Source organism: Anguilla rostrata, chromosome 5, assembly GCF_018555375.3.
Source record: "Anguilla rostrata isolate EN2019 chromosome 5, ASM1855537v3, whole genome shotgun sequence".
Taxonomy (NCBI): domain Eukaryota; kingdom Metazoa; phylum Chordata; class Actinopteri; order Anguilliformes; family Anguillidae; genus Anguilla; species Anguilla rostrata.
This window is the reverse complement of record NC_057937.1, coordinates 25,880,846-25,905,973: the sequence shown is the minus strand read 5'-3', so window position 1 is coordinate 25,905,973 and position 25,128 is coordinate 25,880,846. Positions and strand designations below refer to the sequence as shown.

At 38.3% G+C, this 25,128-nt stretch overlaps 1 protein-coding gene across 3 annotated transcripts in view; it reads left to right on the top strand.

Moving 5' to 3' along the window:
- Positions 1-2,746: 2,746 nt before the first annotated feature.
- Positions 2,747-25,128, top strand: part of incenp (inner centromere protein) — a 129,166-nt gene continuing 106,784 nt past the window's right edge. For 2 of the 3 annotated variants that reach the window (XM_064335670.1, XM_064335669.1), the window contains exons 1-2: positions 2,747-2,931; positions 23,042-23,190. In XM_064335670.1, the coding sequence (XP_064191740.1) occupies positions 23,051-23,190 (140 nt within the window). In that variant the 5' untranslated portion in view covers positions 2,747-2,931; positions 23,042-23,050. The remainder of the gene's footprint in view (positions 2,932-23,041; positions 23,191-25,128) is intronic. The other variant, XM_064335671.1, reaches the window with a different exon arrangement.

Here is a 25,128-nt window from a genome sequence, read left to right as displayed (position 1 = left end):
TTGAAATAAATATAACCAAGCACATGCTATGGCAGAGAATGACGGTCCCAGCGTGAGAAATATTTTATTTTTAATCACTATAGATATTTTACAATCAATGATTTTTTAAAAAGTCAATAGGATTTTTACATTAGGCTGTGACGTCACGAACCAGACGCCCCCTGGAGGCAATTTGACTTACAAGCTCAACTGTGGCACCGATTGTTTTCCCCTCCGGTGGGCGTGGTTTTCAGAGTATGACGCGTTGCGTAAGCAGTGCGTGAGCGTCGTTAACTTTTGCGAGAGCGTTCACGTTCATTAGTTGCAAAAGGATACGTTCAGTTCGCCGTTCACCAGAAATATAAGCTCGTTCAATGAACGCCGCTCTTTTAGCGCTTTTATGCACAACACTGGATCTCAGATTGAGTCTGACCCATCCCAGGGCTAACTGTGGCCAGCAGCCTTGCAGGGGTGGCATACAATTGGCTTTGCATCGTCCAAAGGATATATCGGATGGATTCAGTCAGTAGGGAAAGCAACTTCCATTGCTCGAGCAACCCCTTGGCCGTATTGGCAGTCTACATGTAGACGACGGGATGTGGTATTTTCAATGAGCAAGATGAGAGGCCGATTGCATCACTTCCTGATCAGCCTCTCGTGCAATCACTGAACTGTATAAGAACCATAAGAACTAGAAGGGAAACATGGTCACGTGGTTCTATTTAATTCTATCAATTTGATACTTCTGCATGTGGCACCACTGCAAGATGGCTGCCACGGCCCAGAAATAGAATTATATGATGAGGCTGCCATGTATTTCCTATGAGAGTTGTAGAAATTCAACGAACTCGCTCCTGCTTGAATTAGACGCCAAAGGCTCACATTGAGGTAATCAATAGAAGCAAGTGATAACATTATACATTTTTCCTGGAGCAAGAACTTTTTTTGACTGAACAGAACAGGGAAAATTATAGTTTAGATTTAGGCGGACGGATCTCTGATTGGTCAAGAACAAAATTGATGAGATTTGAAACGGGGTCCTTTTCCTTTAAGTCAATTAGGGTATCTAATTTATTTCCATAAGAGGTCATTTCAAAATAATAACTAAGAGACAGATTTATTTGAGCTTTAATATACTATATCCAATTTCCAGTGGGTCAAAAGTTTTGGGTCAAAAGTTTACATACACTTTGTTAGTGTTTGGTGGCATTGCGTTTTAATTGCTTAACTTGAATCAAACGCTTTGGATAGCCTTCCACAAGCTTCTCACAACACTTTGACGGAATTTTTGCCCATTCCTCCTGACAGAACTGGTATAACTCAATCAGGTTTGTGGGCCTCCTTGCTCTGACACGCCTTTTCACAAATTTTCTATGGGATTCAAGTCAGGGCTTTGTGATGCCCACTTCAATACTTTCACTTTGTTGTCTTTAAGCCATTTAGTTACAACTGTTATGCTTAGGATCATTGTCCTGCTGAAAGACCCAGATGCGACCAAGTTTTAACATTCTAGCTGATGTCTTGAGGTGTTGCTACAGTATTTCAGTATAGATAATCCTCCTTCCTCATGATGCCATCTCTTTTCTGAAGTACACAAGTCCCTTTTCCAGCAAAACACCACCAAAACATGATGGTGCCACCCCCATTCTTCATAGTTGGGATGGTGTTCTTCGGATTAAAAGCCTCACCCTTTTGGGTTGGTGGTGTCGGTGTTGGAGCAGGGGCTTCATTCTTGCACAACAGCCTTTCAGGCCATGGAGATGTAGGATTCTCTTAATGGTGGATGTAGATACTTTGGTACCTGATCCCACCAGTTCCTTTTTTGTTGTCTTGGGGTTCAGTTGAACCTTTCGGACCAAAGTTTGTTCTGCCCTGGGAGTTCATTTGTGCCTCCTTCCTGAATGATGAAGTGTCTGTGCGGTCCCAAGATTTTTATACTTGTATACAATTGTTTGTACAGATGCTCGTGGTACCTTTTGAGTTAGATTTAAAATAAAAGTATTGAAAATAAGTTGCAACAAAAACATTGTGTCACTGAATTACATTTTAGTAAGTCCTTTAATATAAATTTTTAAAAGGCCAACAGAAGCACTTTAAAAAAACTTTTTACAAAGTAAAAAAAAATGGATGCTTCTATCTTTTCAATTTTTTGACATTTTGAAAACCTGAAACGTCACTGACCCATGCATGTATGAGTGTGTGAATTTCCGCAGGGGTTACATCTGTACACTTCATGTTTGTAAAGATGTAATTTAATTTTTTCAAGGTTTAAATTTCCGGTGGTGGACTTCGTAGACGGTCCCATCTCGGAAGCGAGAGAAGCTGAAAACAGCTGAATTCTGTCGAAGTTCGTTTATTAAGATATTAAGACTTTGGTAAATACTAAGGTCGTAGCTTATAGCATTTTGTGTGCGCATTCAGAATTTGTACTTTTTTTGACGTTTCGTTCGTGAGCTATTAACTTTCACTCCGTTTGTAATCGGTGTCATATTAGCCAGTAAACACAAACCAAATAATAAACAAACACAGAGCGGAAGTTAACTTTGGGCCAAGCGCATAACCTTGGCAACGCGCGTGCGTCCGATGAAAGCGTCTATAAACGGGCTTTTACTGTGAAAAAAAAAAAGTCCACGGAACTTATTACATCGACATCCCGTACTTTTCTGATTGGCCCTTCAGACATGACCGGTCCAGTGAGAGGCCAATGAATGGCCACTCTCGGCAAAAGCAGTGCCCTGTGATTGGCTTTCGAGTTTTAAACCGTAAAATCATTTTGAGCGGGCGATTTGGTAAAGGGTGACGGGTCAGAGAAGTTGTTTTCGAGAATCCGAAGGAGGCATTTTAGTTTTCTTTTTCATTATTTGGGTTTTTCGGAAGACGTCAGAAGATTAAGGCACTGTAATTGCACAGCTTGTCTTTTTCATATTTATCGTCCGTGAAGGATATTCTGAGGTAGGCAGATAAAGCATTATACATTAAATGTTTTGTTGACGACTGGTACCTAGACTCGCGATCTTGTAAAATAGACTAACGTTAATTGTTATAGTCGATCTTTACGGCTACAATATGCATAAGGCACCTAAACTGTCTAACATTGCGCCGTAGATCTATCTACCCACCCAGCAGACTAAATAATCACATTACGTTCCCTGTCCGTTAATATAACTGTTTGGGATTTTAAAATAAATTGTGTTAGGTAATACCATCCAGCTTATAATAAGCTGGAGTACTTAACGCTAGCGAGACATCCCGCCAAAACATAAGGTTTTGGGAAAAGTTGAATATAATTTTGTTTTATCTGCTGTTTTGTATTGTTGCTTGTTCACTCGTTTGTAATGTTACTTTTTGGGTTTTATCCATTGTGTTGTAAGTGATTGCGTTACATCGTTGTCTGATGTGTCAGTTGTCAATATATGTCCTTTATTTTGTTTATAAAACACTGGGTGCTAACGTTAGCCTCCCATGAATAGAAATGAATAACTTTAAGGTGGAACTTCAATACAGTTAGCCATCTTTCATGCTAATGTTTCTTGTTCGCTTTGCTGAAGTTTCCAAGCTCGCTTGCTTAGTTCACTTGGTTAGGTCAGTTAATTTGGTAGTTAACTACAGTTAGTTCGTCTGGCTAACATTTATGTCAGTTTGCTGGATAATACCGTGGAAATACGCATCCATTGTGTATGTAGCTAGTCTAATACTCCAAATATATATTTTTAAACAAGACACCTTGGGTCGATTTCAGTCTGTCGAGACTTTCAATGTCAGTAGGATGCAGAACAAGATCAAGACCAAACAAAACGCATAAACAAACAATTAATATGCCAATATGCTGTATATGGCGTAGGGAAATGAGAAGTGCAATTTTTTTCATGCTAGACAAGGACGTGTCTGGACTGAACGACTTGTCCTGGGTTCCCAACATCGGTAGGCTACTGGGGGACCTCTGTGTACGATCGGTTTTGTTCCAACCTAAGTGAAAACTCAGAATTCTAAAAATCTGTTTTTGCTTTTGTTTAGAGAATTTTGGGGGAAAAAAACAAAAAACATACACTATCTTGCGTTAAAGGGCAACATGCAGGTTAAATGTTTTAATGGATTTACAGTTTTGGGTTTATAGAGAGGATGGTTTGGAAAATAAGTTTAAAAAAAATACAGGCCATGAAGTGCAGTAAAAAGTAGTTATTCTAACGGTGCATTCAAACAGTGAGCAACTCGTCAACCGAGTTGTCGGAAGTCCTTTTCATTCTCTATGAAGCTGAGCGACGCCCATAAACACGAGCAACTGGGCGACCGAACAACCAAAATTGCCCGAAAAAAGTTGCCCACAGTTTAGCTTTTCGCGGGCATCGCCCGTCAACATTGGTAAACAGCTAGTCAGAGTTTCGAGCTTCCTATTTCTCCAACTGATATGATACCATATTGCTAATTATTGTTCCGTTCAGTGAGGAAAAATGGACGAACAACTTATCATTATAATACAATTGCACCTGGTGTTATACAACGTTTTAAAAAAAGAGTACAGAGATATGCGTCTGAAAATGAGGCTTGGACGGAAGTTTCAACTTGTTTACTAGCTATCTAGTGAGGGAGATATGGAGAGATCGCTAGCTAGGCAGCTAACTAGTGAGAGATGTCGGCCACCTATGACCTAACAAAGCGGAGTCCATTCCTTGACTGACACTGCAAGAGCGCAGTTAGGTCACTTAGGGCGTTTTCACACATATAGTTAGTTTGCTCTGGTCCGAATCAGTTGATGAGTTCGTAAACTGGGAGAGTTTTCCCTTTGATTCGATTTCTTTTCACACAGAGAAAAATCCAAGCGAACCAAAATGCACTACAAACCACGTGAGAATGTTCACTCTGCTTATTGATCAGATGTGTCTGGGGCGGGAGCAAGAAAGTAAATACAGGAAGATGGTCCTGTGTTCTGGAATAGTCCATATTTCTGTGAGAGAATCATTGCTATGCAATTTAACATGGAGCAACGGCAGAGTTGGCATTTGCTTATAACCGTGGTAATTATCTGGGCAATATACCAGGCAAAACTATACCAGCAGAATGCCGAATGCACTTAGAGGAAACATCTTGAAAATACTATACTACTTCACACTTTGGAAAGAAGACGTGCTGCCTTCAGACGACTGAGCAGAACAAGGGAGCTAATGTAATAAAATTAATAAAACGGCTACAGGAACCGTTTAGCTCAAACTTGCGCGGTACACCTGGTAGTTGGGTCGGATCACGTTCCTAGCACAAACGAACCTCTCCAGAGTTCGTTTGGGACCGGACCGAGACCCGTCCTCCTCTCACGGGTCTTGGTGCGGTAGTTTTGGTCCGCACCCGTGTGCGATTACTGTATTCGCGCCTGCCCAAACGAATCACACCAAGGGGGAAAACAAACCAGAGTCCGATTTAACCGGACTAAAAAGTGCAGGTGTGAAAACACCCTTAGTCAATTGGTTTAGCCTGTTACTGTCTTAGTTTTCGTTTCACATCTAGCCAGAATGGTTAACCACTGTGTTAGTGCAGGCAGTGCAAACTGTAGCCTGTCAGGTCACAGAGTTAGATGGCAATTTCTCCTCAAAATTTAAAGGTCTTAAACTTTAGACATTTAATTATGACAGAAGGGCTTCTGAAGTAGCACTGACCTGATTTGGGTGAAATATTCCTGAAGCATTTTCAAATAATCCCACTTCAAACTATATAGTCAATACAGGCTGAGTGGAAAAAAGTAACATTTTGGATTTGAAAATAAAAAGGTCTGAAACTTTTGGCACTGGTTCATGACAGATGGGGTCCTGGTCTACATCCCACCCCATTTCCATGACATTTTACTGTACCATTTTCAAACCTATGTGATCCAAACAGAGGCCAATTGGAAAAAAATGAAAATTTGAATATCTTCTAAAAATTAACAGGTCTCATAGTTTTGACACCTGTTCATGGCAGACAGGGTCCTGTTGTATGCCCTACCCAATTTCTGTGAAATATTACTGTAGTGTTTTTGAATAATACCATTTCAAACCTTCCATGTAATCTGATAGACAAATCTAAGAAAGTACAATATTGAATTGAAATATCTCTCCAAAATGAAAAGGTCTCAAAGTTTTGACACTTGATCATGATAAGCCGCGTTTCCACCGCAGGAACTTTACCCCGGAACTAGGAACCTTTTGAGGAACTCATTGCGTTTCCACCGCAGGAACTAGGGTCTAAATTTAGTTCCGGGGGCTTTATTTTACCCCCCAAAAAGTTCCTGCTCGGGGGGTAGAACTTTCCGAAAGTACAGGAACCTTTTGGGTGGAGCTTGCAGCGCTGAACATTTCTGATTGGTCGAGTACTTGCAGCATTTTTTTGTGTTTGTTTTCAGCCGCCATGTTTAAAAATATGCAGGCGCAAACCGATTTATTTTCATAATAACTTCAAATCAAACTTGTATGTTATGCGGCGCAGTAGCCTAGTTTTGGTTATAGCCTGCCAACGTCTTGGAATTATAACGTGTGCTCTTCTGTTCTTTTCTTGCTTTAGTATTCTTTTTATACATTTTTTAAAATAAAAAGCAAATGCTGGGACAGCATATTACGTACCAAAACATTCAAACGGATTAATTCGGTTGCTGAATATTTTCTTCCGGATTTTCTTTGCTAGCCCGTTGTAATTGACTCAAAACGTTTGATACAGTTATGTGAGGTATGCGGTAGTTCTGCGTAATTCACATTGGTGATACAGTAAAAGCAAACTGGAAATCACCTTCCGCACTTTTTGTCAGGGTAAAATAACAGGTTAATTCTAGTAATCGTACCTTTAGCTTTTTCAGACTGCAGTAATTTTACTCTGCCATTCTTCAATTCCACAAAAAGACCAGAAAGACTATGGACTAATTTATGGTGCATGGTTCGCATCTGGAGGGCACACTTCGCTGCTCGGCTAGCAGTAACTTCGAAGGAAAGCAAACGGTGGCTGTACCACTACTAATTTACATTTTCACGCAAGTCCGAGTTTTCGTTCTATTCTTGTCATTTTGCGATTTGCGATATGGAATTGACGATGAGAAAGTAATCAAACAGCAAATTGTTTACAACATGTGCATGTTTTCTGCTGTTGTTGCCAGTTATACATATAAATGTGAATGCATTCGGTCGCTTCGGATGTCAAGACATGAAAGCGAATGTTCGCATAAAAACATAATGAATGTGTTTGAGAGGATATATAAAACAGTTACAATCTGACTATTGGCCTGTTATATCCTATTTTTTGCATAACAACAGTCCAAGTTCAACTACCAACGACAGTTTTGCTTGACAACGGTAAAATAAGCCCAAACGGCTGCAGAAGAATATTTAAATTCCAGGTGATTAAATCGATAAAAATCAATAAAAATACAAAAGTAACCATATATAATCATTGTTGGTAACCCGTTGTATATAAGTGGAATAAACCCCTCCGGGTTTAGAAAATAATGTAGGCTACTTCGGTGGTAGTATGGGGTTACAGAAGAAATCATAGGACAGATGGACCGACGACAACGTTGTTTTTTCATACGTCAGTGGGCTAATTTGCCTAATCTTCGCGGGACTTTCGACCGCGGTGGAAACGCAGACAACCATGGGCTGAAGGAACCTTTTGATTCCTGGTAAAGTAGTTCCTGGGACTAAAAGTTCTGGGTAATTTTGGTGGAAACGCGGCTATAGAAGGGATCCTGTTCTAAATCCTACCCAGTTTCTGTGAAGATTTTTGTAGCATTTTCAAATAATCCCACTTCAAACCTTCAAGGTAATATAAAAAAGTGAAATTTTGGTTTGGAATTTCTCCCACAGTTAAAAGGTCTCAAACTTTTGACTCTTGTTCATGATAGAAGGGGTCCTGATGTACATTTTACCCCATTTCTGTGAAATTTTCCTGTAGCGTTCTCAAATAATCCCACTTCAATCCTTCTATGTAACTCAGTACAGGCTAAGTGAGAAATGTGACATTTTTTTTTGGGATTTCTTCATAAATTTAAAAGGTCTTAAATGTTTGATACTTGTTCATGACAGAAGGGGTCCAGATCTAGGGTAAACGTCCCTATTAAGCCCACGTACCATATAAGCCCACTTGCAACTTCTGAGTCAAATCAAAAAAAACTACATCATCATTTTTTGCTGTGATGTTTTTTCGAATGAAGCTGCTTGTTACGTAAATGACACTTTTTATTGTAAGTCAATCACATTTGTCGATATTGAGTTATCGAAGCATATGTGTGGCATGTGCCTGCTGATCCCAGAAGAAGTTGCAAAAAAACTTAGGTGATTTTGGTACCCTCAGAAAATAACATTTTTTGTATATTTCTACTCCTGTTTTTGGAAAGTACTCACTTGTTATCAAAATTTAAGTGATTAGTGTTTTGAATGAGACATATGTTAGAATATTACCTGCATTAGAAATATTGTGTCTTTTGAAATCAAAATATGAGTTTTAGCACACTAGCAAACAGACCACATGCTGCATCAATACAGTAGCTACATAGTATGGTTCATTGCAATGACATAAAGCATGATAAGCATGTATAGTTTATATTTTTGTATGCAGTTTATATTAGTATACTGTTAAATAGACAATAAATGTGTATGTTTATCTTTATTTATTTTTTAATTAACATTTTTACCTGGTGGGCTTAAAGGGGACTCTAGCAAAAAAATCACACTGTCTGAGGTGGATGTAAATGAGTATAGCTAATTACTTCTCTACATGATCAATTTATACTTTTCATATTATGTTAGTGCACCATATATAGATTTATTTCATACAGTTGTTTTTTTAATGTCATGTGAGTAGAATAAAATATTCTGTCTTTAACCATAAATTCACTGATGTTCCCTTTAAGCCCACCTGTTCCCATTAAGCCCACTTTACTGTGTTTCAATGGGGATTTTCTCCCTTTTGACCTCTGAACCATTTTCCTCCCTAATTTTGACCTCACCTGATGAATCAGCTCCATAATTCAGATAATTAATACCCATATTTAAATATCAGTGATATTGCATACGTCAGTTCATTCTGGATAGGCCTGTGTTCTATCTTAACATTAGCAATAATTTTTTAGTCTTTACTTTTCAGATGAGTTTTAGTTTAAGATGACTAAAACATGAAAGAACTACAGTTCATGCCCACGCATGATAGAAGCGCAAGTTCATCCTCTGCAAAGCAGGGCTGTAGGTACCTGGACCATTCTATTTGCGCAATCATGAGGTCATTGAAAATCTACAAAAATAAGATGAAAGCCATGAACGACTTGCTAGCGTAAGACAAAGACAACCACAACGTGGGCTAAAGATTGAAGCAAACAAATAAAATAAAGCTTAGACCACCCTATAACCTGTTATGTTACACTACTAAGATGGAGCATGGAGCAAATGATAACCTTACTAAAACGATACAATCACCTCAAAGAGCATAGGCCTACGTTTAGTCTAGGTGAAAGTAGAAATTGCAGAAATGTTGACATCTTTCTTGTTTATTTTGTTTAAGTTATAGGCTAATGATACATGAGCTTCAATATGTTATGACTGATGTCTCCTCATAATGAATTGTGTTTTAATGTTACTCCACAATGAATTGAATGGTTTTAAAATGTGTTTTTACAATGTTTTCAAACTACTATCCTAAATCTGTTTAACATTTAAAAATGTATTGTTTAATTGTAAATCCTGAAATTGACTCATTTACTATCCTTAGAACATTAGTATTGAACTTGAAATTGTTTTTCATTCATTCAGTCAGTCGGTCTTCAGAAATCTTCATAAAAACACCTGCACTTTCAACCAGCTGACTGAACCAGAAATTTTGGCCAATTTCAAATGCCAACAGCACACCATAGGATAGAGATACAGAAAAAATGACAACACATATTGAAAGATGAAGTATTGAAGAGTAATTTCCACTATAGTTTTGATTTTGTTCGTAAATATTTTTTTGGCTACATTCCAAAGAAGACATGTTGTAAGTAACTTTTTCTGTGTTGACAACACAGCAAAAAGGCTGGTCATGCCTATTTCAAATGCCATTTACAGGCCATAGGATAGGAGTGGAGACAAAATGAAAATAGCTATTGAGAGCTAAGAGATTACAGATTTGAATAGAACAAGTTTGTATTGTTAGGATTTTTTAAATATATATTTATTCATCAACAAATCATGAAGTGGGCTTATTTGGAACACCCATGGGCTTAAAGGGTACGTTAGGTACCCATTAAGCCCATGCCAGACTTTTGACATATTTTGACAAATTAAACAATAAAAACATTAGAAACTGGTATAAATGAATTATTGACACTTCAAATGAGAGATTAGACTTTCATTATAACTAAAATGTTCTCACTTAAATTGGGGCAGTATACATGAAAAATGTCTGAAAAGCGGATTTGGTGGGCTTAATAGGGACGTTTACCCTACATCCTAGGCCAATCGTGTGGAGTTTTAATGAAGCAAAATAATCCCACTACAGACTTTGTGTAAATCAATACAGCCATATTGAAAAAAGTGATCATTTGGATTGGAATTTAGAACTTATAAATGGGTTAGAACATAGGCTAAATCAGAAGCCCTTCTGTCATGAACGCATGTCAGAACTTTGAGACTTTTTAATTTTGGAGAGATATTCCAATCCAAATTTTCACTCTTCTCAATTGGCTTGTATTAGATTACATAGAAGGTTTGAAGTAGGATTATTCACAAACGCTACAGTAAAATTTCACAGAAATAGGGTAGGTTGTACACCAGGTACCCGTCTGTCATGGACCAGTGTCAAATATGAGACCTTTTACATTTGGGGAGAAATTCCCAACCAAATTTTAATTTTTTTTTTCAATTGACCTGTATTGGATTGCACTGAGGGTTTGAAGCGGGATTACTAAAAAATGTTACAGTACAATTTCACCGAAATGGGGTAGGGTGTAGACCAGGACCCAAATTGTCATGGACAAGTGTCAAATATTTGAGACCTTTTAAATCTAGGCAGAAATTCTAATTCTAATTTTCATTTTTTTTCTATAGGTTTGTGTTAGATTGTATAGGAAATTTGAAGTGGGATTATTCACAAACACTACAGTAAAATTTCACAAATGGGGTAGGACGTAGACCAGCACCCCTTCTGCCAGAGACAAGTGTCAAAACTTTGAAACCTTTAAAATTTCTGGAGATATTCCAGTCCAAAATGGTAGTTTTTTCATTCAGTCTGTATTGGATTACATATTTGGAGTGAGATTTTAAAATGCTTCAGGAGTATTTCACCCAAAACAGGTCAGTGCTACTTCAGGACCCCTTCTGTCAAAATGAAATGTCCAAAGTTTGAGACCTTTAAATTCTGAGGAGAAATGGCAATCTAACATGTCCAAGTTTCATTAGGATTTGATTACTGTATTTGTTTATATGGACAGTTTGGAGTTTTATTTGCATACGGTGCAGTGATATTTCACCCACACCATTTCAGATGTAGATTGTCCTGTTCTTTCATTCGCACGTGATGCAATGTTGACTATTAGATTTTGAGGGGAAAAGAAAATGCTTGACACTTGGGTATCTGATCTTTCCATATTACAGCCTTAAAAAGACATGCAAAGTGAACATAATAAAACAAGGCCACCGCAGAGCGTGGCATATGCCCTCGACCGTATGTTGTGAACCCCCACCCCCGCTGTATAACATGCCCTCCTCTCTCCTTAAGTAATATGTTTTTATTGTTAATATACTAAAATTTAACAGAAGAATCCAATGAGAGTAGAAGAGAAAATATGTTTAACATTAATCACCGATAAAAACCAGCCTTCGCACATGCAACCAAAAATCTGTCAAGTGCGACTAAACATTTTCATTAGTTGCACCGGAGCGCCTGACATTTAGTCTGTCTGTGTGTGTGTGTGTGTGTGTGTGTGTGGCGTTACTTTTTTCCTCCACTCGCATTCTGCGAAGACCCACCCCTACTCTGCATCTGATTGGCTCTGACCCTGATATTCTTCTTTGCTGAATGCGGGTGGGGAAAAAAAATAAGGCATTTGTGTATTAGTGATGCGCGGGTCGCAGTTATATCTGTGGGCACCATGGTTAATCTGCAGATCGGGCGGGCCGAGTCATAGAAATTGACATTCTGATTAATAGCGGATGGGTTGCATCCGGGTGGATGAAATAATACATCATTAATGAGAAAAATATTAATTACATTCTCTACAATGTGAACATATTTTAAGCTTCATTTTTCATCAGGCACGAATTAGCAGACTAGACTCTCATTGCGCGAATTGCGGTGTCCAGTTGTCTTAAGCAGCAATGGAGGCAAAAACGATCCGAGAGAAAATTAGAAAAGGAGAATTAAAAACAAAAAAAAAGGAAGGGCAGAAAAGTTCCACGTAGGAGCGATTTAGTGAAATACTTACCCAGCACTTGACTCGAGTCGTCGTGGTTATGTCATATGCAACAGCTGCGAAATAATGAGAAATAACGGTAATGTGTGATCGGGTGCAGGTCTTTAAATCGTAGAAAATAATTTGTTCGGGTGGGTGGCGGGTGGATGATTGCATACATGCGGATTCGGATGACGTCAGAGCCAATCCCCGCATCACTATCAATCAATCAATCAATCAATCAAATTTTATTTATATAGCGTATTTTACAACAGTTGTCACAATACGCTTTACAGACAACCCTAGCCTAAACCCCCACAGGAGCAAGCCTAAGGCAACAGTGGCAAGGAAAAACTCCCTGTGGCAGATGGGGAGAAACCTTGGAAGGAACCAGGCTCAAGGGGGAAACCCATCCTCCTCTGGTCGGCTCAGGGTGCCGACTGGTGACCAGCATGGCAGCCAGTTTATGCAGAAGATATGATAAGTGATGTGGCTCAGATGATGGGTGGGGCCGGGTGGCGGTGATGGGGAACAGCAGGTGGTGGCAGATGTGGGCAGGGTGGAGGCAATGACGAAGGTGGGGCTGGACCGCAGAGGTGGGGAGACCAGACGACTCTCGAAGCAATCTCGAGGGTTGGGGCAAGAGCCCCGCTGGAAGCGTGGGGAAAAGGGTGGAAACAGCAATTAGGGAATTTGCAATATAGCAGACACTAGTGTGTATGTGTGAAACCGCGCCCTGTACTCCTCCGGTAGCAGCGCACACTTTTGTTTGAGTTATTTGAGTTTGTCAAGCACTTCAAACATCAGCACTTTTGAAGTTTAACAATTAAGAATTAACAATTAAGGCTATTGCGATTTCTTGTTTGTGCAGTGATTTAAATAAAGAAAAAACATTTGTCTGCACCTTTATTCCTGTTTACAATCATTTACATAATGTGTTAAGAAATTACCGTTTTCTTTTAAATGAACAGACACCAAATTCAAGATGGCAGCCGTGGCGGCCATATTGAATGAGAAGTGGCGTCACTAATCGAAACCAGCCTTTGTGTGGACAAGTCCAATTCACCACCAAAAAATCAGCCCAAACGACAAAGGCGTTTTCTGTTAAATGAGCGGTAACCAAATTGTTGAGGGACCACAGAGGGACGGGGCCTTGACATAATGCCCTTCCTGTCTCCTACGGAAGCCGGGGGCATAAAAATAATTTTCACATGAACACCATTGTTCAATTTCTCTCTTGATCCGTATCTTACTTTTATAAGCAAATTATACCATTTGCAAACACACAAGGAAGACCACGAAACCATCCGATTATATAACGCGACCGATTTAAAGTTACAATCTCGAAGATTTCAGTTTCGCTCTCTTTGGCGGTACCAATGGCGAGAAGCGGTAATTGCAGGTGTGTTTTTGGACCTCACTTCCCATAGATCCAACCGGATCCTACCAGTGTCGCCTGTGTGATGTCAGTCAGTTGGCACCTGGGTCACGTCAACTATTACACTTATTATTTACTTAATAAAAAATGGTTGTTATACAAGTAACGTTATGTACATACTCATTCATTGTCTCACATTAGGCTAACTTAAGCTGTTCTTTCACTGCCGAGCCGGGTTAAAATGCTGTAGGAGACCTGGGGTAGAATTAGTGATGATCAATTTCCACAAACGTTCTTTATCCACCTTTTGCTTGGTATGAACATCTTTACACTGCAGAGAAGAATTCGTGGGATTCGCTGTGGTTCGTGCAATTATGTATTGTGCACAATAAACAGTATTTTTTGCGAATGATTGTTGTTATATTTTTGAAATAACTGCATTGTTGTTTCTGGTTTTGCTAGCTAAACTGTTCGAGAATAAAGCTGAGCTAGGTGTTAAATTAGCAATCAAAACAAGAAGAAGAATAAAACCGAAACAAAGGAGATTTCATCAAAAAAGGGCATCAAGGCTGATGGAACGTACGAGGAAGCGTAATAAAATAATAACAATGCTAATCTATTCTGCCGTATTCTGTATTTAGTTTTCTCCGGCTTGACATTTTTACACAGAAATCTGACCCGACTCTGCTCCACCTATACCCCGGCTTATATATTGATGAACTTGATGGCAATGTAAATAACGGTAACATTAAGGCCAGTTAAGATCAATGATTCGCAACGAGACGAAACTGTTTCAGAATGTTGCAGAGAAAATTGCAGCGGTGTGAACTGGTTAGTTGCAGAGCCTCTGAAGTCGTTGCCTAGGGTCTCAAAAGACCCACCTTGTCAAATTGCCAAGTGCAGTTTTAGAACGTTTACAATCAGACATCTTGGAATTTTGCTGGTTGCATCCAGTCTCGTTGCTAATCGTTGATCTGAACTGGCCTTTAGTTAGCTACATTGCAACGCTGCAACAAGGTAGCATTGCATTCGAGAAGCGGTTTGCGACGCCGGTACCGGTCAGTACCGTTAGCTAGTGTTTTTTCTAATTGTTAGCTGACATTAGATTGTGTTAATTACATTAGCTAGCTAGCTAACGCAACGTTACCTGATATGAGAGATGGATACTGTGCGCAACATCGTCTAAACTAATGTTGCCTTTCTTGACATGGTCTGGTAGCTAGCGTTAGCTGTGCAAATAGCTATGTAATTTAGAAACGTTACATTGTCATCAAATGTAATACGAAATCTACATCAACAATTAATGACCTCTCATGTTACACAAAAACTTATTAGGGTTCCATAACCCCCCCACCTTTAATGCTAGCAGACACCGGAAAAAACAGTACGCCGCTCACACACAAGTGAGATGACGAGCAAGCCTATTGCGTTAGCTCCGCCTACCCTCTCTGTCGGACCAACCACTGATTGGTGATGGAAAACGCATCACTATCTATGCGCCGCTTGTGATTTTTTCCAGGGAATGTCGCCACAGACACCCAGTTCTTTAATCATAAATTATAATAATAATAAAATTAATTAATATAATAATAGGCTCAATCACCATTGTGTTACCAAATTCAGCGATAGATAGTGACTTAACAGAGATTTATTTTAATGAAAATCTTCGAGGTTATTACTTTAAGGTGGACCGGAATTTTCGTATCGGGAGTTGCGAATTGGGATCCAAATTCAGCATCGTCTGAAACAAATGCAGCGTTCTACTTAGGCTGTCGATCGGTTAAAGATGTCTAAATTGTTGGTGATAAAGCACAAATTGAACTTTCATTATTAATAACATTTAAAAAGAGCTAATGCTCAGGCCAGCAGTGGACTGTGTCCACAGTGGTGCAATATAGATTCGGTCTGAGGCAGTTAGGTTAATCCATGTACCACAGCGTGGTGCTTTAAAGTAAATTTAGTCTTAATTCAATTTTCCTAATGTTCTAGCTAGTTTTTTCCATTTGGGCAGCCAGAAAATGACAACGGTTAGCCTGAAATAACAGCTGCATTTCAAAATAATCATTGAGCTCCGTACTTAATTTCTTTGGGGGTCAAACCTGTTTTGGCGATCATCCAGAGAACATATTTGACAGTTTATTCTTCATGCACAATGTCATAAATGCTACAGCATTATCAAATAACATAAAAATGGCTAATTTCCCAGAATATAATGGTTTGTTATTATACGATTTTAAGAATTGCCTCTTCCCTCCGCGTGTAATCACTGTCACGCATTTACTGGTATGTATTGTTATGGGATGCGACATTTAATGAAATGTGTACTCTCAAAACGCAATACATGCCAAAATGTATCCGCGGCCCAGTGACTTCAAAATTCCATTGCAGTTGGGGACTGGAATCGACCAGGCTCAATGTCCCTCTTTTCACACTAATAAAAAACAAAAACGCCCATTTGTAAACATACCACACCTGTAGACAAGATCTTGGCAAAGAAATGCATGTAAGAATCTTGATGTTTAGACAAGTTTTCTTGGTGACTTGGTCACCAGAAATAATACACTGGCAGCAGGTTATAGCGGGCTATGGAATACTATTCCAGCTGCTGCGGATTCGGATTCCATAGGGTGGCGCATGTCTCCTTTTCACTGTAATTACAAAAAACACCCATTCGTAAAACTAAAATGCTTTATACTAGAGCCCGACCGATATATCGATTTGGCCGATATATCGGCCATTATTTGAGGACATCGGGATCTGCAGTTATGCAGCCGATGTGTCCCGATTTTTAAATAAGTATAATAAACAAAAAAACATTCATTATTTATCTGTACTTGTCTGTTCGAACGTTGTAATTGCTATTTACTAGAATTATCCAGTAGAGGGAGCTCTAATACAAGTGTGAACTGACGCGCTACTTCTGTAATAAGACGTTTGTCACTCATGCCTCATCCAATATTCTCCACTGCAAGACTTGTCTGCACAGATTCGATTGCCGCAATAAAGGTATTTATATTTCGTGAAAGTATTTAATTAAATGCATTTATCCGACCACTATGTTTATAAATCCTCATTATCAAGCGAGCGAGCTAGCTTAACATATTTGGTTCACTTTAGCAAGCTAGCTGGCTAGTAAGCCTTTATGAAGTGGCAGTGAGCACATAAGCAGCGTAGGATCTACATTTCCAGAGGACATCGCTGTATTCTCAAATAAATTACCAGCCAAAATAAAATGGTGATTGAATGCATCACACATTTGTTTTTGTATCTGAGATAATGATATTAGCTACTATATGATGCTGTGTCAATAGCCAACGCGTTATTGCAAGCGAGTGTGTCATCTAGTCACGCGTCATCGTAGCAAGCTAACCAGACAGTGAAAACGCAGATAAAACACTTCTAACGTGGATCATTTTAAGCCATGTTATCTAGCTTTGTCGTGATAACATGAGAAGGATTGCTGTTGGAGAAGTGAATCAACCAACAGTTAGCGCGCGGGTAACCTGCACGAAAGCGCATTGTAGTTTTTTTCACGTATTTCATCCAGTCAATTTAATTTCATCTAACGTTACACTTGATTCACTCATTAGCTCCTCTAGAAAATGTCTTATTCTTTGAGATCATGTAGTAGAAATAAAATAAGAAAATATAATTCATTTAACTTACTGAGAATATATAATAAGAAATAATGAGGCTGTGTCAATAGTTAATGCGTTATTGCGAGCGAGTGTGTCATTGTAGTTATTTTCACCACCAAATTCTTATGGACAGGGAAGCTTGCTAGATAAAGTCTTACTCTTTGAGACCATGTAGTAGGAATAAAATAAGAAAATATAATTCATTTACTGAGAATAGATACTAAGAAATAATAATAACAAATTAATAACAAACAATAATAATATTCATAAAAATACATGTTTGAAACTGGAAAACTGATTTTTTTTAAATTAATTTTTTTATAGATGGCTGGAAAAGAAAGGAGTAAAAGCAAGGTGTGGAGTCATTTTGATTTCACACACTTAAAGATGGTGTGAATATATATATATATATATATATATATTTAATATCATCTTTTACATTGTTTTATCTAAAAAGTTCTTTGTGTGTTTATTTTTATTTGTTTGCTTAGAAGTTAAATGTTCTTAAATATAGAAACTTTAATAAAATATTTTTTCAAATTGATTTGAAAATGTTGCACCTTTTGAAAAATATTGGTCAAAACATCGGTAATCGGTGGGCTAGGACTCCAAAATCGTGATCGGCATCAGACCCAAAAATCTGGCATCGGTCGGGCTCTACTTTATACAAGACTGTTGACAATGTCAGAAAACATTTTAGAGGGCATGGAAGAATCGCAATTGAACAATCAGGATGATGTCAAGACAGGGATTGGCAACAATTTGAATAACATTTCATTTCAGCAAAACAAAATCCCTTCTGCAGCGAGCGCCGTGTTTTTTTTTTTTTTTTTTTTTTTTGGTGCTATATCGCTTCTGAAATGTGATTTAGGACACCTAAATATAAGAACGTATCTAACTAATAACCAATTAACATTTGAAATATTTTTTCTTGTGGTGAAATGAGTAATAATACCTTCAATGTGGTTAGAGTTTTTAAATAATAACCCCACTGATTTTGGTGAAGCATTAAGTGCAGGCAAAAATGCTCATAAACAGAGTCAAGTTTGCGTAATAATTTCTAGGGTGTAAACCTTAGGCTTCACCACGATTCGATACCATATCGATACTTAAGGCAACGATTTGATGTTTGGCGATATGTGAATTTATTTTTGCTGCGATACGATTCGATACGGTGCAATACTGTAATATAAGGTATGACACGATAAATTGGGCTCCAGCTATTATAAACATATACCTTTTCAATGGATACTACAATTGCCACAACAAATGAATATGTAAACAACGGAATGTTACTAGAGTTCAGAACAGTGAACATATATCCATTATATTGTCAGCTATAAACCCATTATACGACTGACTCCTTTCTGTTGGCTCACTCTTTGGTGCTATGCACATAGTGTAAGATTGGCCCTGACTTCCACTACATACATAGTGTGCCTTTCAGTGTCTCTTTGAGAGGTTTTTCTTCAAGAACACTTGTTGGTCCACATGTTCTGGAGACAGAACACTTTGTTGAGAATTTACAATGTCGGTGTGAAGAGAACCAGTGGAGAACTGGGCAGGTGTCTTGGTGAGTGACCAGCGTTAGCTTATAGATATATCCACATTGTATAATACCGCTAACCTATTTAAAGACACTCAATTTCAAAAATAACGTATATAACCGAAATATTTTGAGCAGTAGTACTTGCATAGCAATGATGAAATTTCATCTATGTTCAGTAGATAGAGACAGAGACAGTATCGATGATACTGTTCTATTTGCTTCTGTTTTGCTCCAGAAAACTATGTCAGCTAGGTAAACATATGGCTTAGCTATGTCCAGAAGTCCTCAATAATAATAGTATTTTCCAAGAAATTACGAAAAATCGTTGACAACGTTTTGCTAGGTGCAGCGTTTTCTACTGCTACCACATAGTGAATGCGATAAGAAAAATTTCGGTTACGCTGACCTATAAAACACTATTCCAAAAGCAAAATTAGACATGTTATACATCGTTAGAAAGCTTATACTCTCACCTACTGAATAAATGAATTGTCAATCAAGGCAGACTGTACTAAAAGGGCGACAATGCCGTAAACGACACGTGTGGTATTACGCACAGCTATTTTGGAAGATACTCAGGCATCACAAATGCATTGTCCAAGACAATATATGACCACTCAGTCTCAAAAGGGTCATCTCTACACGTAAAACCAATGGTAAGGTTGTGTATTTATTCAATATTTAGTCCCAGATATTGACTGTAGAATGACATGGTATCATTTTTTAAAACTTTGTTTCGTTGTTCAGTGCGCAGCGTTTTCACTGCTGTATTGGCATATCTTAGGGCTATTGTCAGGTTTATCTTGTTGCTATGACGGAATACGATTTTTGAGTGGTGAAATAATATTTTTATGAATGCCCAGATAGACAATATTGTCCATTATGTCAAGGGTGGGGGTCTAAAATGAGTGCCACACACGACCGCGTTTTTGTAACAGATGCAGCAATGAAGTCCTGTCTCTTCACCTGCACAAAACGCACCCAGGCATGAAAGCTAGCACCGTTCCTTTTCCTGTTAGGAAAATTGTGTACTCTATGTTCTGACAGGCTGGAGTTTGTGCAACCTGCACAAACACAATAATTTACCATGATGATACATGGTGAAATGCAATATAAAACTACTGAAAAAAGAAATAATCAGAGACGTTGACAGAACTTCCGGTGTTTTTCGGCTCTCAACAATACGGATCGATTAATGCCTGTTGAATCGATTGAATTGAATCATTGCTTTCTGTATCGATGCATCGATCCGAATCGATTAATTGTTACACCCCTAATAATTTTTGACTTCTGAAGTAAAAAAGTAGCATTGCAGAACGGTCAATGGACTTTTTAAACGATTTAACCCTCTGGGGTCTAAGGGTAAAATGAGGCACACTGGTGATTGTGCGATGCTCTGACATTTGTGTAAATTTCATCAACTTTATATACAGTGATTCCAAAGTGTTTCATATCTTTGTTTTCAGCACAGACTCAGCTACAATAATATGGCAGCAGTAAGTAGGTCATAATCATGTGTGGATTGTAAACTGCTCTAAAAACACACAAACTGTAAACAGTAGTTTTGAACATGCACAGGAATGTTATAATAAAGCACACTGAACAATTGTGACTAAGATGGTAAATGGACTGCATTTATATAGCGCTTTTATCCAAAGCGCTTTACAATTGATGCCTCTCATTCGCCAGAGCGGTTAGGGGTTAGGTGTCTTGCTCAAGGACACTTCGACGCGCCCAGGGCGGGGTTTGAACCGGCAACCCTCCGACTGCCAGACAATCGGTCTTACCTCCTGAGCTATGTCGCCTTTTGGTCACTGTGACTTTTGGTCACTAAAATGTGTTCATCAAGGTATTGGGTATCAAAAGATGACAAAATATTTTAGCAAATCCAATGAGAAATATAAAATACATTGCTAAAGGTTAGTGTCGTGACTACTATTTTTCAACACCAGGTGAGAATGGGAGGGCAAATGGCCTTTCTGTAATGAATATGCATTGGGTAGGAGGACTTGCCAGCTAAGTAGGCTATTTGAGGCCGCATGCCTCCCCACCACTAAGACAAAGACTCAGTGAGCGATTTAGAAGACAGAAACAAAGACATCTTTTGATTTTCAGAACATTTATTGAAGCAAATTATACACATGGAAGATGAGATGAGACTGGTGTACTCTTGCAACGCTTGCGTGGCCTCTTAGCTAGTGGTGAACTAGGCCGTGTTTCCTGATCAGCATCTCTGTAAATATGATAAAAACAAGTTTGTTAGGAAATGTGACATCAAATCAAACTTTATTTATTTAGCACATTTCCTTCAACAGGTGAAAATTAAATGTGCTTTACAAAAAAGGGGCAAACCACTAACTAATGAAAACAAAACTTAGGAAATGTGACATGGTTACATCATATACAGACAAAGAACCAAACAAACACAACCAAACGCAGAGAGGTAGCCTATAATTTTGAGAAGCAATTCACACATTTACAAATAATGCAAGCTATCAACGAAACAACATTAGCTAAACTAAATAAACATTGCTATTCCAGCTCAACTACAGGCAACTCATCAATAACAATGCCTCAATCTGAAGTAGGCTAGGTCTGTTTAGCTAAGTGGTTATTATATTGCTATTTCCCGTATTTACTTACAGTATGCTAATATCGATTGTGCGAGGACATCAGTTTTAGAATCTTAGCCACGCCACGGGCTATTTATTACCAATATGATCGAAAAACATAGTCTACCTGATACTTCTAACACACAAACAGACGCAGAGAGCCTAGCCTATAATTTTGAGATGCAATAGTTTGAATCATTCGTAGTTTGGGAATTTACAAATGCGCATATTGCTGGATATTCCTACAAACACACAGATACGTTGCAATACAGTACACATATTTACCAATATGGTCATAAGAAATATACTTACGCATGAAGTTGATCCTCAGCTGGATCAGTTCGCTGTTCGAAATGACACCGCTCTTCATCAGTGTCGGCTTCCGGACGACCATTAACAAAATTAAACGAAATGTTCACCTCAAAAGAAGTGAATTAGGCGACACTTTGACATTCTATCCCGCTTTCGCAGACTTGGCATTTCTCACATGGATCTTGCATCGCCCCTCCTTTAGCCTCCTTCTATGGAGAGTAATTATAATGTTGTTAACATGTGAATGCGATTTGGGCGGACTTCCTGCTGAGCGAAATTCACATGGTAATGAGTAAATTTTAACGAAGCATACATGATCTAATTAATCAAATTCAGAACATTTAAAACGATTCATATTATTTGCCAATGGGCGCATTGGAAAGTCGCGATTCTAAGGTTTCTGTCAATGTTTTTGTTGGCTCTGTATGATAACAGCATGTGAAGTTAATCATCCAAATAGAAACGAAAGTTAATTTCATCTTGTCGAGCTCCGCTGGCGGAGCTCTCGACCCCAGAGGGTTAATAGCTCTATCTACTCCGATTTTGTATATTTCCTTGTTAAATGACCTGTTAAAGTGAGCCCAGAACCCATTTTGTTTTATGTTTGTGTGTGGAACTTTCGACCTCCCTATAATTGCATTGTATATGGTTTGTATCTGTAGAAATTTGCTATGAAGCCCAAGGCTTATTTTTAAGTTTTTTTTTTATGTTGTTTTTTTACCTTGATAATTGGTTCATATTGCAATATCAACAAAACCAACCAGGTATTGTATAATGGAATTTTGGCAACAAGACTTTCACAAATCAGATTTGTGTACTACATGAGTTTCTAATATTTAAGACTATATTAGAAACTTATTATGTAGTACAGGAATCTGATTTTTGAAAGTCTTGTAGCCAAAATTCCATTATACAATATCGAGTTTGTGTTTTGAGATTGAAACATTCTTTGCGTGTCAGTGTAAAGCTGGCTGAAAATGTGTGGGAAGCGGTGATTGGTTGGTTGGGGGATTTATTACTTGTAGATGGTATACTTGCTAGGTTGCTGGAAAGGCTCATGGGAGGACAAGCTTCTGGTTTATGTTTTCAGTCCCATTGTTAATAAAAATTATGGAAATGTTCCAGTCGAATTGGCCTTGTGAATATGGTAGGCTGTTTTTTTAATGGTCTGCTGAATCAACTCTGTCCCCCTTTCTTCTTCAGACAACAGGCATGAACTCCCTTCTGGCCTCTACACACTCCCTCCTGGAGATGTTTGATGGAAAGCTACAGGAATTTGCCAGCAATGTGGATAGCACTCATATGGTGTGGCTGGAGGAAATCCAGCAGGAGGCCAACCGCATGTTCTCTAGGTAAGAGTGGGTATGGGAAGGGCTGTGGTTAATGCATTGTATTCTCAATTTTGCAGTGATGTGGCTTTGAAGCCACATTCCCTTGTTTTCAGTTTCACACGTGTACTATATTCTGGTGTCAAGTCTTGAATTTTATTCTGAAATAAAATGGCATTAGCCTTAGACAAAATTGGGAGAAAAAGTGGGAGTGGGGGCTGGGGGAGAGGGAGTTTTTTTCCCGCTTTTTTGAGTTGTCTGGGTCAAAAAAAAAATACTGTATATAGGAGAAATTAATGAAGATTTTCCAATTCCTTCAAAATAATCTAAATAATGTATGACATTTGTCATTTATCTAAAAAGATTTGGTGTCATTTAAAAAAATGACTTGGTGGCTATCCCACCCGTGATGACCCCTCCCACAATTACAATCTCATTCGCAGCTGTAAGAAACACCTCAGATACACCAAGAGGTATGTCAAGCTTACCAACAGTAAGAAACCAAAACTTGTCACACTGATGTTCATTAACATTTTTTAAAAACCAGTACTTGGATGATTCGTATTTCAGCGAATCACGTGCATTTCATTGGTCACGTGTCTTGAAAACGACAACAGCATCTAAACTGCGCTCACGTCGCATCCGGCTCTAAAGGGAGAAACATACAAACGTTGCACCCGGTCTTAAACGGATATACACGCAAATGTTGCATCCGGTCTTAATGGGTTAAAAATCGATAGTGTTTTTGAGAATCGATACAATATCGCGATACTGTATCGATATTTTCTAACAGTACTAAACATGATTACACTGTGTTTTGGAGAACCAAAGTTTTACATAATGCTGATCCAATCGGATGTTTTGCCATTAAGCACTGTCTCGATCAAACTTACGCAGTAAACAGCGCAGTGAACAGCGCAGTGAACAGTCATTGAACAGTATTTTTTTTTTGGAGGTCTGATAAGGAGCACACTTCTGTAAACCTCCTTACACAGTGCTGCCATTCACATGTGCAGTCTGCTGTTGTCTGCAATTTGTGTAATAAATGATCAATTTTTCTATTTTGTATTGATAGGACATGTATATATTTATTTTTTCAATATGTGGCTCTCAGTATTTTATTTCAAACTAAAGGAGAGCAGCTTAATTTTTGCCAAGATAACATTTGCGGCACTTCATTTCTACCTAAATTTAGGACTGTGTTAATCAGATTGTGATTTCATGAACTGAGAAGAATACATTGAACCCCTTTGCACGCATGCCAAATCTGGCCAATCCATTTAGGGGGTGCCCTATTTAAAGCTTTATAACTCCAGATGTAAGTACCATGTACAATACTAAATTAGTTTATTATTCCTAAATTATGAATATAAAGTGGCACAAATGCAATTGTCTAGGCAAAAAAGCAAAATAAATTTTTTAGTTTGCAATGAAATACTGAGGGAACCCACATATAAAACAGGTGAAAATGCATATGTCCTGAATAAAAAAGCTCCTTGACCACAAGTGCGTAAGGAGTGGATAGAACTGCTGAATATATATGAGGCAAAAAGTAGTGTACCCAGTGCCTCCAAATCTATCCAAAATGTCTAAATTATGCATTGCTGTAAATCACAACATAATTGTGTATTTCACTACAAATCAACTGTTTTGACTCCAGAAACTCACTTTTGCATCATTTTCAAGTGGGAATTACAATCTTTCCATCAGTACTGTAGTCTAAAATATCTAGGGGTCCAGAAACATATCCAAATCTCTCCAAAAATGAATAAAATGCTTTTTGTCCATTAAAAAGCATATAAATGTGCCCCTTATGAAGGTTTAAGATGAAACATTGATATCAGATTTAAAAATAATGCAAAAGAATTCACATACCAGTACCTAAATGTGTAATCATTAACTTTCATATGTTTTTCCGTAGTACTCTACAGTATATAATGTTTTCTTGTATCGGCATGGGAC